The 15,385-nt window shown below is 36.5% G+C and overlaps 1 protein-coding gene across 1 annotated transcript in view; it reads right to left on the minus strand.

Moving 5' to 3' along the window:
• Positions 1-15,385, minus strand: part of PEX7 (peroxisomal biogenesis factor 7) — a 75,116-nt gene that overhangs the window by 7,452 nt on the left and 52,279 nt on the right. The window contains exon 10 of the mRNA XM_015572059.1: positions 14,888-14,987. Within this exon, the coding sequence (XP_015427545.1) occupies positions 14,888-14,987 (100 nt within the window). The remainder of the gene's footprint in view (positions 1-14,887; positions 14,988-15,385) is intronic.

The following is a 15,385-nucleotide window of genomic DNA, read 5'->3' on the forward strand; positions in this document are numbered from 1 at the left end:
CTCTGACACGCGTGTCATAGGTTCGCCATCACTGCTCTAGAAGATGCTCCTTTCTCTCACTCTCCATGTCAGGCCTTAGGACATTTGCTCAACAAATATTCACTGTGCAACCGCAATGTGATAGCAAAGCTCTATTCTAGGCATTATGAGCGTAGAGGGTAATGTGGGGACAAGGACACATATGTAATATCTTAATCAATAAAAAATATATTAAAAAAAAGAAAGTTGTACTTATACTACCTATCTCAAGACTTACTACAGTAATCAAGACAGTACAATATTGATATAAGGATATATAAGTAGATCAAAGGAATAGAAGAGAATTCAGGAATAAACCCTACACTTGGCCAACTGCTTTTCAATAAATGTACCAAAATGTACCAATTCAACAAATGGTGCTAGAATTGGAGATCCATATGGGAAAAAAAATGAACCTCAACTCCAACTTTACACCATAAATAAAAATTAATTTGAGGTGGATGGACCATAGTCCTAAATATAGAAAATAAAGGTGCAAAGCTTATAGAAGAAAACATAGAAGAATATATTCTCAATCTGAAAGTCTGTTAAGCTTTCTTAGACAGGATTCAGAAAGCTATAACCAAAAATTTTGATAACTTAGATTCAATCAAAAGTAAATCTTTCACCGCAAAGGAAACCATCAACAAAACAACAGGAAAGCCCACTGCATGGGAGAACATATTTGCAAATGTTATCACCGATAAGGGTTTAATCTCCAACATTTACAGGGAACTCATACAACTTAACAAAAGGAAGATAAAACAACCCAATCAAAAAATGGGCAATGGACCTAAATAGATACTTTTTGAAAGAAGACAGAAGAAAGGCCAAAAGACATATGAAAACATGCTCAAAGTCACTAATCATCCAAAAGATGCAAATCAAAACAACAATGCGGTACCATCTCACACCTGTCAGAATGGCTGTCATCAACAAATCAACAAATGACAAGCGCTGACAAGGATGTGGGGAAAAAGGAACCCTCGTGCACTGCTGGTGGGAATGCAGACTGGTACATCCACTATGGAAAACATTGTGGAGTTGACTCAAAAAAATTAAATATGGAACTGCCATCTCACCTAGTGATCCCACCTCTAGGAATATATACTAATATATATCAATCAGAAAGAATATGTGAACTTCTACATTCATAGCAGCACAATTTAAAATAGCTAAGATCTAGAAACAGCCCAAGTGCCCATCAGTAAATGAGTAGATTAAAAAGTGTAATTTAATGTTAAACTCCTGTAGAGACAATAAAAAAAAGTAAATCTTTCGCTCATCTAAAGATAATATTAAGAAAATGAATACGTAAGCCACTGGGTGGTAGAAAATATTCACAAAATGCACATCTGACAAAGAACTTATATCTAGACAATATGATGAACTACTATAACTCAATAATCCAAAGACAACCCTATTAGAAATGGGCAAAAGACTTCCTAGTAGTTATAATACTCAGCTGTACTTATTTACCGCACGCGTGTCTCACTCTTTAAGAAAAATGGCTTGTGTCTTCCTATAACATAACATGGACTATGTCTTCCTATAACATAACAATGTCCCATAGATACTATCTCTCAGAATGTATTTTATAGGTTAAGACCTCACAGATTAACTTTTTCTCATGGTCACACTAGAGTAACAGAGCAGGAACCAGAACCTACATTTGTTGAATCTGTCTTCGAAAATAGTGCCTCATAAAAGGCAAGCTAACATTCATTATTTGCCTAATCCTGCAGTTAGAATTATATCTTGAAGTTTTAAGTTTTTATGCCATGGACCACAAAGATCATTATATAATTTACTCCAATTTCATATATGTTTATTTTTTCAAGTGCCAGGCCTCTCTATACATTAAGTGTCAACTATTATGGAGAAGAGAACCAGAGAAGAAAGACTTAGGTTTCTAATATAAAATATTCATAAAATTATGTTTCTGAATCTTTATTTAGCACTCTTCAGTCCAGCTTCTTATTTACTCAGAACTTATAACTAACAAATATCAAGGCCACTGAGTCAGTAAATGTACACAACTCTACACTTATATTAACTGATAATACAAGAAACACCTAAAACTGAACTGTGAATAGAGTCACTAAAATGAATGCAAATAATATTTCTCAATTAATTAATTAATTAATTATACTCCATCAAATTCTAAACATTTTTAAAAGCTTACAATAAAAATAACAATAAGGTAAGAATAAAAGCACTTTACTAAACTAACAAAGAGTCTCCAGCTTCTCCAAGGTAGGCACTGTAGAAACCATATGGTAAGAAAAGATGACCTTGTGGTCCCCAGGAGTAGGAGGAGGGCTCTCATTAATTATCATCAACCAAATGGCCTCTGGAGGCACTGCTTCCCACTTCATTTTATGACTGAGACTAAACACAGGGCTCCTTCTTCATGTCCCGTTCTATTCATCTGAGACCAGCCTGAAAGGCATTTAAAAAAGACTTTGCTAACCTTTATTAAAGGTTAACATAAATGAATGAATGAATGAATGAATGAATGAAGTGAATAACATGGAAATTAATAATCTGCTTTGGAGGATGAGATCCACTCATTCATTAGCTTGTCAAATAAAGAAAGGAATCTTGCTTAGCTCCCATCCTGCTTCTTCAAGACAAAAGCCACCTTTCTTTCCCATCCCTGGGAATGCACTCCTGGCCATGAAGACTCCTTCAAGGCCAGACTCAGGATAGCGATAATGGGGTATCTCCTTTCTCATCTCCCGAAGATCCTCTTTCTCAGTTTCAGTCTCCTATAGGAGGACTCACTTCTTTGTCCATTACCTTGCTGTCAGGAAAAACTGTAAAAGATTGTAATCAATGAGCAGAAAAGATTGCGAGGTGTTCTTTCAGTGGAATGCTGGCATTGTCCTAGGGCCCCACAGGGTTACCTGATTCTATAGGGGTCTATGCCTTTCTCTGTCTTTGACTGGATTATTTTACAACCCTGAAAGCTATAGAAAACTGATAGTAATCAAATGATTCTCATCCATTAAAGTTGCAAAGGAATGTCCTATGAAGATGTAGTTGATGTCTTTCTTGCTCCCCAGGAGATGATTCCAAACATGACATTTTATTGCCCTATGGATATTGAACAGTTTTGTACCTCTCACTACATTTATTTCAGCATTCAGTGACTACCTATATGTGACTACCTATATGTTGTCACTGAATGCTGAAATATCCTACCTATCTGTTCCTTTGAGCTAGTTGTAAAGTCTTTCATAAATTACATAAAATCTTTGATATGTGTTCACATTTATACTTGTATGAGTCATGATTGCCATTTTGAAAATTATCCTTAGCATGGCCACATGCAGGGATAAAACTTATTTGCCTCAACAGGGTAACAATTATTTCCATGGAATAAAATAACCCTTGCTTTCTCATAGGAGATAGCACAGTAACAGAAAAGCCATTTCTTTATAAGAACAAACAAGAAATGTAGAGATGGGGCAGATAATTAAACTGGAAAAAGAGACTAAGAATAATGGCTAAAATTAGACATGAAATTGAGCTCTACACCTCCTGGCAGCAAAGGTAAAAATGTCAAACAATAATATAAGATATGCAAATATCCTAATTTACTGCTTCATTAGGGAAATGAAGTTTTTTCTAGCACTTGACTATAAGAGAAATATATACTATTCTTCCATCACAAAAATCATTCATTGCCAAAAGAGTGGTTTTACAAAATATACAAAATCATTCTTCATATGGCAGACTTTCTCCTTAAACACATGAGAAAATTACATTAATAATTTAAATTATGGTTAATAAAAATATTTTTATTTTATTTAAGATTTGAACCTTGTTCAGTTCTAAATGGGCTGACATGGTCTATAGATTAACCCACAGACCAAATAAAATAAATATATATTTAAAAAAAATCTGTTCTAAAGAGAGCAAAAGCATATTACAGAGCTGAGCATATTATAATCCTATCCTATCTAATAAAAGAGAAACATGGTAATTGGCGTATGACCGCTACCCTTCCCATTGGCTAATCAGCGAGATATGCAAATTAACTGCCAGCCAAGATGGCGGCTGGCAGCCAGGCAGCTTGAAACTAACATGAGGCTTGCTTGCTTCAGTGTCGGAGGACTCCAACATTTTCTGCCTGCCGCTGCAGGCCTCTGAGCCTGCAGTTTAAGAAACTATGTAATAAATATAGAAGCTAAAAAACACCCCAGAAACCAGCTTTAGTCCTGGGCTTCAGTCAGCAGAATCACAACATTGTAAGCAAAGACCAGAAACCTACTTTCAGCAGCGGGGGCCTAAGACCTGGAGCCAAGCCTCAAAGCTAAAGCTGGCCCAGAATAAAAAAAAAAAAAGGAGCGGTTGGGAGCTTCAGTCACCCCCAGCCTGAAAACAGCCCTCAGCCCCTCACCCAGATTGGCCAGGCACCCCAGTGGGGACCCCCACCCTGATCCAGGACACCCTTCAGGGCAAACCAGCTGGCACCCACCCGTGCCCCAGGCCTCTATCCTATATAGTAAAAGGGTAATATGCCTCCCAGCACCGGGATCAGTGTGACAGGGGGCAGTGCCCCAACCCCCTGATCACCCTGAGGCTCTGTGTGTGACGGGGGGCGGGGCCACAACCTCCCTATCGGCCCTGCTCTGTTCGTGACAGGGGAAGGTGCCCCAACCGCCTGATCAGCCCTGCTCTGTGCCTGATAGGGGGGAGTTCCCCAACCCCCTGATTGGCCCTGCCCTCAGCCACCTGGAAGCAGGCGTAAGCCAGCAGGTCGTTATCTCCTGAGGGGTCCCAGACTGCGAGAGGGCACAGGCTGGGCTGAGGGACCCCCCTGGCCCCCAAGTGCACAAATTTTTGTGCACCGGGCCTCTAGTATTTGTATAATAAATTAGGCTCTATTGTGTATGAAAACGAAGGAGAAAATGAAAGCATGCTGGGTAATATAGTTTCTGTCTTCTAACAATATTCACATATGGATGTAAACACTTTTGTACAACTAAACCTGAATAGGACTTTTTTTAGAGTCAGTGATTATATATCTTCATCAAATTTGTATTTGTTATGATTTGTATATAGTAAACTTTTAGTAGATGCTTTTTGAATGAATGAATGAATGGAGCCATGTATGAACATTGGTTTCCCTCCTCCAAAGATCTTGTTGAGTAGAACCTCACACGTGGTAAAGAGCATCAAGCCAGGTGTGAGGTCAAATATCTGGGTAAAGGCAACATGGGGTTTGAGGGATATATGGAATATCTGAGTGTCATGAATATTATTTAGAGAGGTTTCACAGGGAGCCTATGTCTCAGGAGCTGTTTTTCAAGTATTTCTTTGCACTACAAAAGTACTTAAAACATAATTCATATATATATATACATACTTATATTCATCCATTTATTCAACAAATACTCATTGAGTACCTCCTCTATGTTAGAAGTATGCTGAGGATACTACAGTAAACAAGATCTGGAGTCCAGTAGAGGATGGATAAGAAAACAGACACCTAGGATGTAGAGTGATATGGACAACGATTGGGGAATTATGGGGTCCAGAAGATGTGTATCCAAATGTGAGGAAAGTACATGCTTTCAAGAGGAATTCTGACCTAAACTGTGGCTAAAAGGAGGATAGACCTTAGCCAGAGAGTGCTTATTGTTGTTACTGTGTGGGGTGTGGGGACACAAAGGAGAGAGGGAAAGTATTCTGGGAACTGGGATAAATAAGAATAAATGCAGAACTAAAAGTTCTAGCTTTAAGGCAACTAAATTGCATTACACCTCCTCTGATAAAATTTTCTTAATCTTTTGAGAGAGGCCTTTTTTTCTGACTGCTGTCTGACACCCTTCTAGGGTTTCTTGAAGGCTGGCTGCCAAAACCTATCTGGTTTGACCTACTTCCTTACGGTGAGTGTGCATATGTGGGCACCACAGGGTGGGGGGCTCCGGGCTCTACCTCTTCTGCCCAAGGAGATGCCAGTGGAAAATGTATTTCTTAACCGGCTAGCCCCCACTATAGACATTTCATCCCTATGGTCTATGAATTTCCTTTCATCTGAGTTCAAAATGCAAATCTTTTCATTAAAACTCAGAATCAAAATTATTGACATTATAGGAAAAATTATTTGTCAAAATGTTATATTTCTTTACTGAATTAAAACCTTAAAGATATAATTCATCTTCATAATATTTTTTAAAGCTGCTATCTTCTAGGGTAATGAAAAATAACTAAATGAACAGGGCCAGATTTCATATAAGTTCTATTTTTAGTTATTTCATTTTCACTTTTAATGGCAAAATAGATATTTCTAAATTTTCGTAACATGCACACTAACTTTTTGCTACTATCCTAATATGTCAATTTCTTTAAAATATACAATGAAGCATTCTTGGAAAAGTGAATAAATATTTGTTATCTATCAAAATAGCCTAGTAAGATCTAAATAGAGTTATAGCATATATATCATGAAATTATCACATGGAATGCTTGAGAGCAACTGTATTAAACAAATATTTCAGTATTTCCTATTTATAAAGTAATAGACTAGATTCTACAGTAGACCCAAGAATATTAAAGAAATTCAGTCAATAAGTGGTTTATAACAAAAATTTATTATTGGTGGATCAGATAAGACTTGCTATAGAACATCCTCAAAACAATAGTCCTATAAATGCAAAATTTGGAAGAGGAAACATAATGAAAACACCAGATTTTAAATACATGTGTAACTTACAAAATTTATATTAATTTTATCAATTCTCTTTATTTTATCAAAATGTTTACACATGCCTCTGATAACACATAATGTATTTCAAATGATTTAATATGGCTATTAATCTAACAAAGAATTCCTACTGACTCATTAAGAGATTTACTTGATTGACAAATTTTCTATTTCCTATCTATAATTCTATTCTATTCTCTCAATTTTGTGGACAACTGCTTTTGCCCTTGGGAAACTTGTTTAATTTGCTATAATTATTTATATGACATATGGCCTCTTTAGAAAAAATGAACCAGAGAAATAGGCAGAAGGATATAGAGAGAATGAAAAACAAAACAAAATCATTAACAATCAACTTTAAATTTTGAAAAAGCAGCCCAGTCATTATGCCGCATTGTACTACATCATAGGTTCAAGTAAGAACATGTTTTACTTACTCAATTAGCTTACAGTAGGAAGTAACCACAGAGAAGAACATGGTTTATTATGTCAATCTGTATGGCATTTAAGTAAAAATAAGGAAAGAGTTGACTAATTCTACTAAAATCCTTTTCATTTATTCATTCACTCTTTCATTCAATACTTATTTTATTTATGTATAATATATATAACATATATAAGATATAATATATATATACACTTTGAATAATTATAAAGGCGCTTGCATTAATCTACTATGCATCTTCTGACACATAATGGACACTCAAATATTTACTGAAGCAAAAAGGAAAGGAGTGAAGGAAGAGAACTTATTCTGACTTTGAAAGGCAGAAACACTTTGTATAGGCAAAAGTTGGGAAGAGCAAGAAAAACTGGCAAAAACAATAAATAATAAAATATAATTGGTATGTAATAGAAGGATTACATATAATGATGATAAATATAATTAGAAAACAACACAGATTATATTGAATCTTGAAAGCAAGTTAAAAATTCAGACTCTACCCTGAAGGTAATAGGCTTTCTTTAAGGTTTCTGAGATGACACGAAGATGACAATTTTTTCTATTTATAAATTAAAACTTTTATGTAACTAGTATAGTTAATGGTCACAGTAGGTAAAGAGCATCACAGAAGTGGCTTACCATGAGTTTGTAATATTTGTGTTAGATGAGAAAGACCTATAAAATGGTAGCAATGAGGAAATAAATGTATTTTATTGCAGGGACATAATATATCTGTTCTTTTATTCTGGTCTTTCTTAAAGGTCCCTTTGTAAAGTTATATAATTTTCTTTATCTGTGCCTGCACATTTTAAAATTTGTAGTCCTCTATGTATCTCTCTCTCTCTCTCTCTCTCTCTCTCTCTCTCTCTCTCACACACACACACACACACACACAGTTGTTGCCATGTAAAGGTAATTTTTCCCATTTTATTTTCTAACTGATGATTATGAATATCTACACAGTATTCATTTTTATATATATATTTTTACTGAGCTTATTGAACTTTTTACCTTTTTAATGTTTTTATTGATTTTTATAGAGAGAGGGAGAGAGAGAGAGAAACATTGATGAGAGAGAAACATCATCGATTGACTGCCTCCTTCCTGCATACACCCTACTGGGGATAGAGCCTCACCCTGATCGGGAATTGAACCAGCAACCTCATGATTCATGGATGGACGCTCAACCACTGAACCACACCAGTGGGCTCTTTTTATTTATAATAGATTTAAAGTCACAATCATATGAAGTACAAATAATCATATATTTTCCTACATTTAAAAATACTTATATTCTATTTTATTTTCTTCTGTTGCTAATTGGTTATAATTTTTAGAACCACATTGATTAACAGTGGTGATAGTAGTAATTCTCATCTTGTTCCTGATGTCTTTAATGGGGCCACTGATATATTTCAAGTCAATGACTATCAAAATCAAATTTTCATTACGAAAAGCTGTCCCCTAAAGCAGTGTTAAAAATCAATGGAATGATGAAAAGAACTTAGAGATCGATTAGGAGATTACTGCAGCACTCTATGGCAGAGGTACTAAAGAAATGCTTATCGAAGGTCCAGATTTCAGAGGTACTGGTAAGAGAGAATTTATAAACTTAACGTCCAATGAATTTAAGGGTACAAAAAGACAAAACTAGGATGACTTCCCAGGTCTCTGGTCAGGCCTCAGCATACAATGAACTAACCAAATTAGAAATACTTCAAGAAAAGCAAGACATCGCTTCAGATCATATAATAAAGGCAATCTGATAAATGGACCAAGCATCACTAGCATCAGCCGCCACCGTTCAGCCACTGGGACCACTGCCCGCCATCAGCCGCTGCTCCAGCTCCCAGTCCCGCCTCCCTTCATTGCCCATAACAACCAGCATCACCTCTTACCAGCGGTTCTCGAGCTGTGGGTCGCGACCCCTTTGGGTGTTAAATGACCCTTTCACAGGGGTCGCCTAAGACCATCAGAAAACACATATATAATTACATATTGTTTTTGTGATTAATCACTATGCTTTAATTATGTTCAATTTGTAACAATGAAATTGGGGGTCACCACAAAATGAGGAACTGTATCAAAAGGTCGCGGCATTAGGAAAGTTGAGAAGCACTAGACTAGAAAATAAAAAAGACTTTAAAGGTAAGTTGAGTAGGATCAAGAGCCCTAATATAGTGTTTTGGAAAAGTAGTTCATAGCGTGCCAACTCAACATTATTGTTTGGTTTTTAGAAGCCATGCTCCATAGTCTAGAGAAGGAAATGAGTAGAGAGTGGATGATTCAGGAATGGGAGCTCAGAGGCAGTGGTACCAGAGGCTCAGATGTCAATTATTCTGGAAGCGCTCACTGCAGGGCTGTACATGGAGTGCAGAGGGCAGTAGACACAGCCGCACCCATCTTAGGAGCATGCCAAGATCCTACAGAGCTGGATCTGGGGAATGTTTCATGGCTGGCAGAAAACAAGCACTTGTTATATAATTTTCAGCTAAATATTATACAATTATTAAGCATCAGGGAGGAAATAGCAGAGACTGCTGCCTGAGGACAGTGGATGCTTCTGGTACATGTTTTTCCAATGCTAAAGGTAGTCTGTGTGACACATGCAGAAAATACCACCTCAGATCAAAAGTGCAAGGACACAGATACACTAAATGCCAATAATGCCAGCCCTCTTCTAAAACCTCATTTCCAACCTTATACTGAGAAATTTAAAATATTTTACCCATTGTCAACCTCTAAACCTGGTATCTAAGATTGTCAGAATAGGGATTTGAATCAAAACATAAGGTGAATTTTAAATAATGAATATTTTCACTAAAACATCAACAAAGCCAAAGATACTTTTTAAACCACATCTAAAGAACTTGTATAAATCAAATCTAAGCACCTTCCACCAAACAAAAGGAAAGTATACAAAATTTCTTCTACCCCATTTTAAGGGTACTATAAAGATACCTAGCATAGATGGACTAGGATATTCATTCATCAATGACTATGTTTACCAAGTATTTTGGGAGTCCCAGAAGAAAAATTCTTATGCGTAGTGTAACTACAACAATTAAAAATATGCATAAATACAGAGCAGTTACCTTTGGGGAGAAGGGAGAGGGTGAGACTTTGGAGGAATACTGAGAGGGCTCCTGGGATGCTGGTAGTGTCCTATATCTTAACCTGAGTGATGGATACATGGGTATGGGCATTCTTGATAACTTACTGAGCTGCACAGTAAAAATATGTGTATTTCCTAGTATGAGTGTTATACTTTAATTTAAAAATTTCTTTAAAAAGGACTGAAAAGAAATATTAATATGTTATCACTGATTTTTTTACAGAGTGGTAGAAATCTTGGTTCTTTCTTTTATATGTGATTTCCCATTTTCATCATGGGAAAAGAGATACATTTTATTGAACATACATGTGATATCTTGGAATGAATTAATAATTTATACTTTAAAAGAGAAATAAGTATCTTCCAAAAGAAATGTGTAAAGATATGTAAACCTGTACCCAGTTATAAATACTAGACTAATATCAATGAGCATTTGAAAAAGCAGAGTTGATACTACAGATCACAAAGTCAAGAATTCTAAAAATATATTCATACAGGAAATCCCATTGATATAAATGGGTGTCTTAAAGGTCTAGAATCATAAAGCTAAAAAAATAGAAAAAGAGTATCCAATTTAGAAATAATAAGGACAAGAGAGAAAAGGGAAAATGCCAAGACTGTACAAACCATGATCAGAGGGGGAAAAATCAAAGAAAACTTTTTTGAAGTGAAAGATAACTTCAGCCTGGTTAACAAGTGAGGGCACAAAGAATTTCTTAGCAATTATCCTTAAAGAATGACCCCAGACACTTATTTGTCAAGTTTTAAACCTTTAAAGACAAGAGCTTACATTCTGTCAAGAAGAAAGGTGTAATAACCTTGGGTCTCATCTTTCAGATCTCTAAGAAGGGAGAAGCTAAAAAGAATTATAAATACAAGAACTCAGATAAATCTTCTTTTAAGACAGATAATATATTAAAACACAGAGATCCTAAGGTGACGTCAGCGAAGTCCTACAGATGTTAAGTTCACCCCAAGAGACAACACATTTTTGAAAGTATACTGAAAGGCACTTACTTTCTAAGAGGTGAGAGAAATATACTACACACACACACACACACACACACACACACACACACAGTGGGGTCTTGACTTACGAGTTTAATTCGTTTTGAGACCGAGCTCATTAAGGAGCTCATTAACTCAAATTACTCTATCAACTCAATGCAAAAAATCGGCCGAGAGACAGCTGGTATGTCAAAAAACTCGTTTGTCGAGACACTCGTAAGTCAAGGCCCCTGTGTGTGTGTGTGTGTGTGTGTGTGTGTGTGTATTATTGCTTTCAGAGTGGTTGGCAAACTCATTAGTCAACAGAGCCAAATACCAACAGTACAACGATTGAAATTTCTTTTGAGAGCCAAATTTTTTAAACTTAAACTATATAGGTAGGTACATTGTTATTAACTTAACGTGTGCGCGTGTGTGTGTGTGCGTGAGTGAGTGTGTGGAAACATCAATGATGAGAGAAAATCATCGATCAGCTGTCTCCTGCACGCCCCCAACTGAGGATCGAGCAACCTGGGCTTGTGCCCTGACCAGGAATCAACCGTCACCTCTTGGTTCAAAGGTGTACACTCAACCACTGAGCCATGCCAGCCAGTGAGAAACATACTTTTTAAGGAAATAAACTATGAAGAAATGGTGAAATAAATTAACATGCAATCAGCAAACTTGACCATATACTCTGAGAATAAAGGATAAATATGTCAAAAATAAATTAAATTACTAACTATACCAGCAAAAATTAATGTGGTATATTTTAAATGGCTACAGTTTTTTTCTGGCTACTCCCATCAGGACATGGAGTCTCTTTCTCACTCCTTGAATCTGATTAGCCTTGTGACTTGCTTTACAACAGAAGGGATGTTGTGTGACTTCGAAGCCTAGCCCTGAAGATACCTTGCGGCTTTTACTCTCATCCTCTCGGAAATCTATTGGAAATCTACAACAGCTAAGTGAAGAAAGCCTGGTCCTCTGGAAGCGCAGGGCTCAGAAGACCACCAGCACTGTACCCTACACATGTGAAAGAGGCCCTCTCCCACTACCCAGCCGGAGCTAAGCCCCAGATGACTGGGGCCACATGAGTGACCACAGGTGAGAACAAGAGAACTGTTTGGCTTAGCCCATCCCAAATTACTGACTCACAGGGCTATGGGGAAAGGAAATTGTTGTTTAAGCTATTAACTTGTGGGGAGTTTATTATATAGCAAGAGATAATAAACTGAAATGAAATAAATGAGAGAAAAATAGGGAGCTGCACCAAGAACTTGACTCTTATCTACCCTAAGAAGAAAGAATGTTAATGGTTCCTAGTAAAAACAAAAGTTATTAATATAAACAATACAAATGTTTGTGTTAAAATGTGTCAATGTTAGGTATGTGAAAAAATATTGGTTGAAATTTTAGTTAGAAAGGGAAGAAAGTTTAAGGTCCAAAACAGAATATAAATAAAATGGAGGGGGAAAAAAGGAAACATGGAAACAAACATAACATTTAGTCAATAATCTAAACACTCCATTTTTTAAAACATGACAAGTCAACAAATATATTTCCTTAATTTCTAATGTTGAATAATCTACCAAAAATAAGGAAGAAATACTTTCTTTCATTTTCAAATACTATCCATGCTCCCTGCCACTGCAGCGTCTGTAACATACTGTTACCTTTGCCTGTTATGATCTTTCTTCCTTTTGTCTCTTCGACACAGTTAATGTCTACTCATCTGATCTCAGGTGACCCTCACTTCCTTACAAATTTCTTAAGTAGGTCAAATGTCTATCCTGATTATGAACTCTTGAGGAACAATGTACTTCTTTCATAGGGTTGTTACAACTCTCATTTACATTCATTTCTTGAGATTATCTGATATAACAGTGGATTAAATGCTCTATGAAGGCAGGGCCCACATTTATTTTCATTCTCTACTGAGTCCCCAGTGCCTGGCACAAGGTCTGGCATATGAAAATGTCTGTGGGAAGAATACATAAATGAGAGGGAGTGGTCTTATTTCTTAGGTCCCTTCTAATCCCAAAATTCTGTCCCACTATGAATTAACTCAGTGGAGATTTCTAGCACAGTTGAATTGTACATTATGCCAGTGAACCTGCAGGTTATGTACAGCCTGAAGACCCTGCTTTTCCACTCTTATTTCTCTCAATAGCAACTATTTCCTTAGTACAACTGAAATTTGGTTATTGAACAGGAAGAGATGGGTGACTAGTCACCAGATTTACACAAAATATAGGACCTTGTAATACATTCTCTTATTTAAGAATACATAAAGTCTAATTAATAAATCCTCTGAAAAAAGTTGGTTTTAATAAGGCGGTCTATGTGGAGGATTTAGGAAACATTTGGCACCTCTCAGACAGGGGTGAGGAACTGCCAGGACCAAGGAAGTCGAGAAGGCATATGTGTTGCCTTGGGCTATAGTCTGGGACTCATGGAACAAAGGTTAACAGAAATATATGAGAGGAAAATATTTATTTAGGGTTCTTTGTTTGGTATGTCATTTTCAATATGTACAGCTTTTTTCTTAACGAGGAGAGCAAACAGGTATGAATATTTTATTAAAAATCATCTATAATAGATTTATGTCTCAGAAAAAAACTAGTTCATTGGAAGCACATTGTATTTACATTAAAGGTAATGCCATTTGACCCAGCACTCTTTCAGTCTCTTCTCTTTTTAGTTGCTATGAAGTCATTTTACAACAATTATTTTAATGCTAATGAGACTATTCTAATATCTAATGAGAATATTTTAAGCTCAGATTTATGTCTTAAATTCCTAAAATAAATAAAAAACTGTATTCATTTAAATTTAAGAACACAGCAATGAGAAATGGGATTTGTTTCTGTCTAATTTCTAAAATTTGTCATAAAAACATAGTTTCTTAGTCATACTCTAAAATTTCCACATATTATATTGTTTCATTGATATGTTAGTGTTTTCACACAGTCTGTTTTCAAGTGCCTTATCATTCAACATATTCTAGTGTTTCTGATCTGGGTTTCCAAAACTGAAGCAGCTTTTAAAAAAGCCCTAAATATTTAAACTCTCAAGTCTTCAAGAAAATAAAATGTGGGAATTTTAAAGTTTATTGATTAAAAGAGTAGCTATTCTCCCTTACTTTGTCCCCCATCGGAAGCCTCTCTTTTAACGTAGTTTCTGGTGACAGTCCTGAGAGGGAAGTGACTTGCCCATCCTCTCACTTGCTTATGGGACAGCTGAAATGAGGACCACACACTCTCGACTCCCACCAACCTCTGGGGACAATCCTTCCCCATTCCATTCTTCTCCTGTCACCCTTTCCACAGGGAGCCTGCAACATGTAAGGCACAGTTCTTGTGGGGAAGGTTCCTTTCCTCTCAGAAAAGTCAGTCTTTCAAGAGGAGAGCGTCATGTCAAGTTCCTGGATACCTCTCTTTCCCCAGTGTTTCAAATGCTCCAGCTTTACAGCAAAAGATATCAGGATGATTAAGTAAATGTACTTTGCTCTTGCCTTAAGGCAGCAATTTTGTTCAGAAAAGCCACACATAGAGCTATTTGTGAACTGTATGGGAAGAAAAACCCCAGGAGATCGCATTACCTGAGTAGGGCTCTGAAGACTTAAATCTAAACCACAGGTAAACTCTGTATGATGGTCCACTATTTCAAGAAGAGGGTCAGGCTTTGAAAAGTTCCAGAATCTGTGAATATAAACAAAAAAAGTAATTTAAGTACTAAAACTACCAAAAAATTTACCTAAGAAAAATAGATATTTAACATATCAAAGATTTTATCAGAATAGGCCCAACCAATTAATAAATGCAGAGCTCCATTGTTGACCCACATTAAAAAATCAAATAAAGAAAAAAATGCACTCCATTCTATTACCGTATTTGCCGGCGTATAAGACGATTTTTTGGCCCTGAAAAATATGCCTCCAAGTGGGGGGTCGTCTTATACGCCAGGTACACTTCAGATAGACTGCCCATAGTGCTTGCCCCGTGCCATAGTGGCCTCCCGATGCCCGCCCACTTCATTCCACATACCGTTCAGGCATCAGCAGTGCTGCTGGGTGTATGCTCGGCTGTTATGCGATTTT

This window comes from Myotis davidii, unplaced genomic scaffold, assembly GCF_000327345.1.
Source record: "Myotis davidii unplaced genomic scaffold, ASM32734v1 scaffold266, whole genome shotgun sequence".
Classification (NCBI taxonomy): domain Eukaryota; kingdom Metazoa; phylum Chordata; class Mammalia; order Chiroptera; family Vespertilionidae; genus Myotis; species Myotis davidii.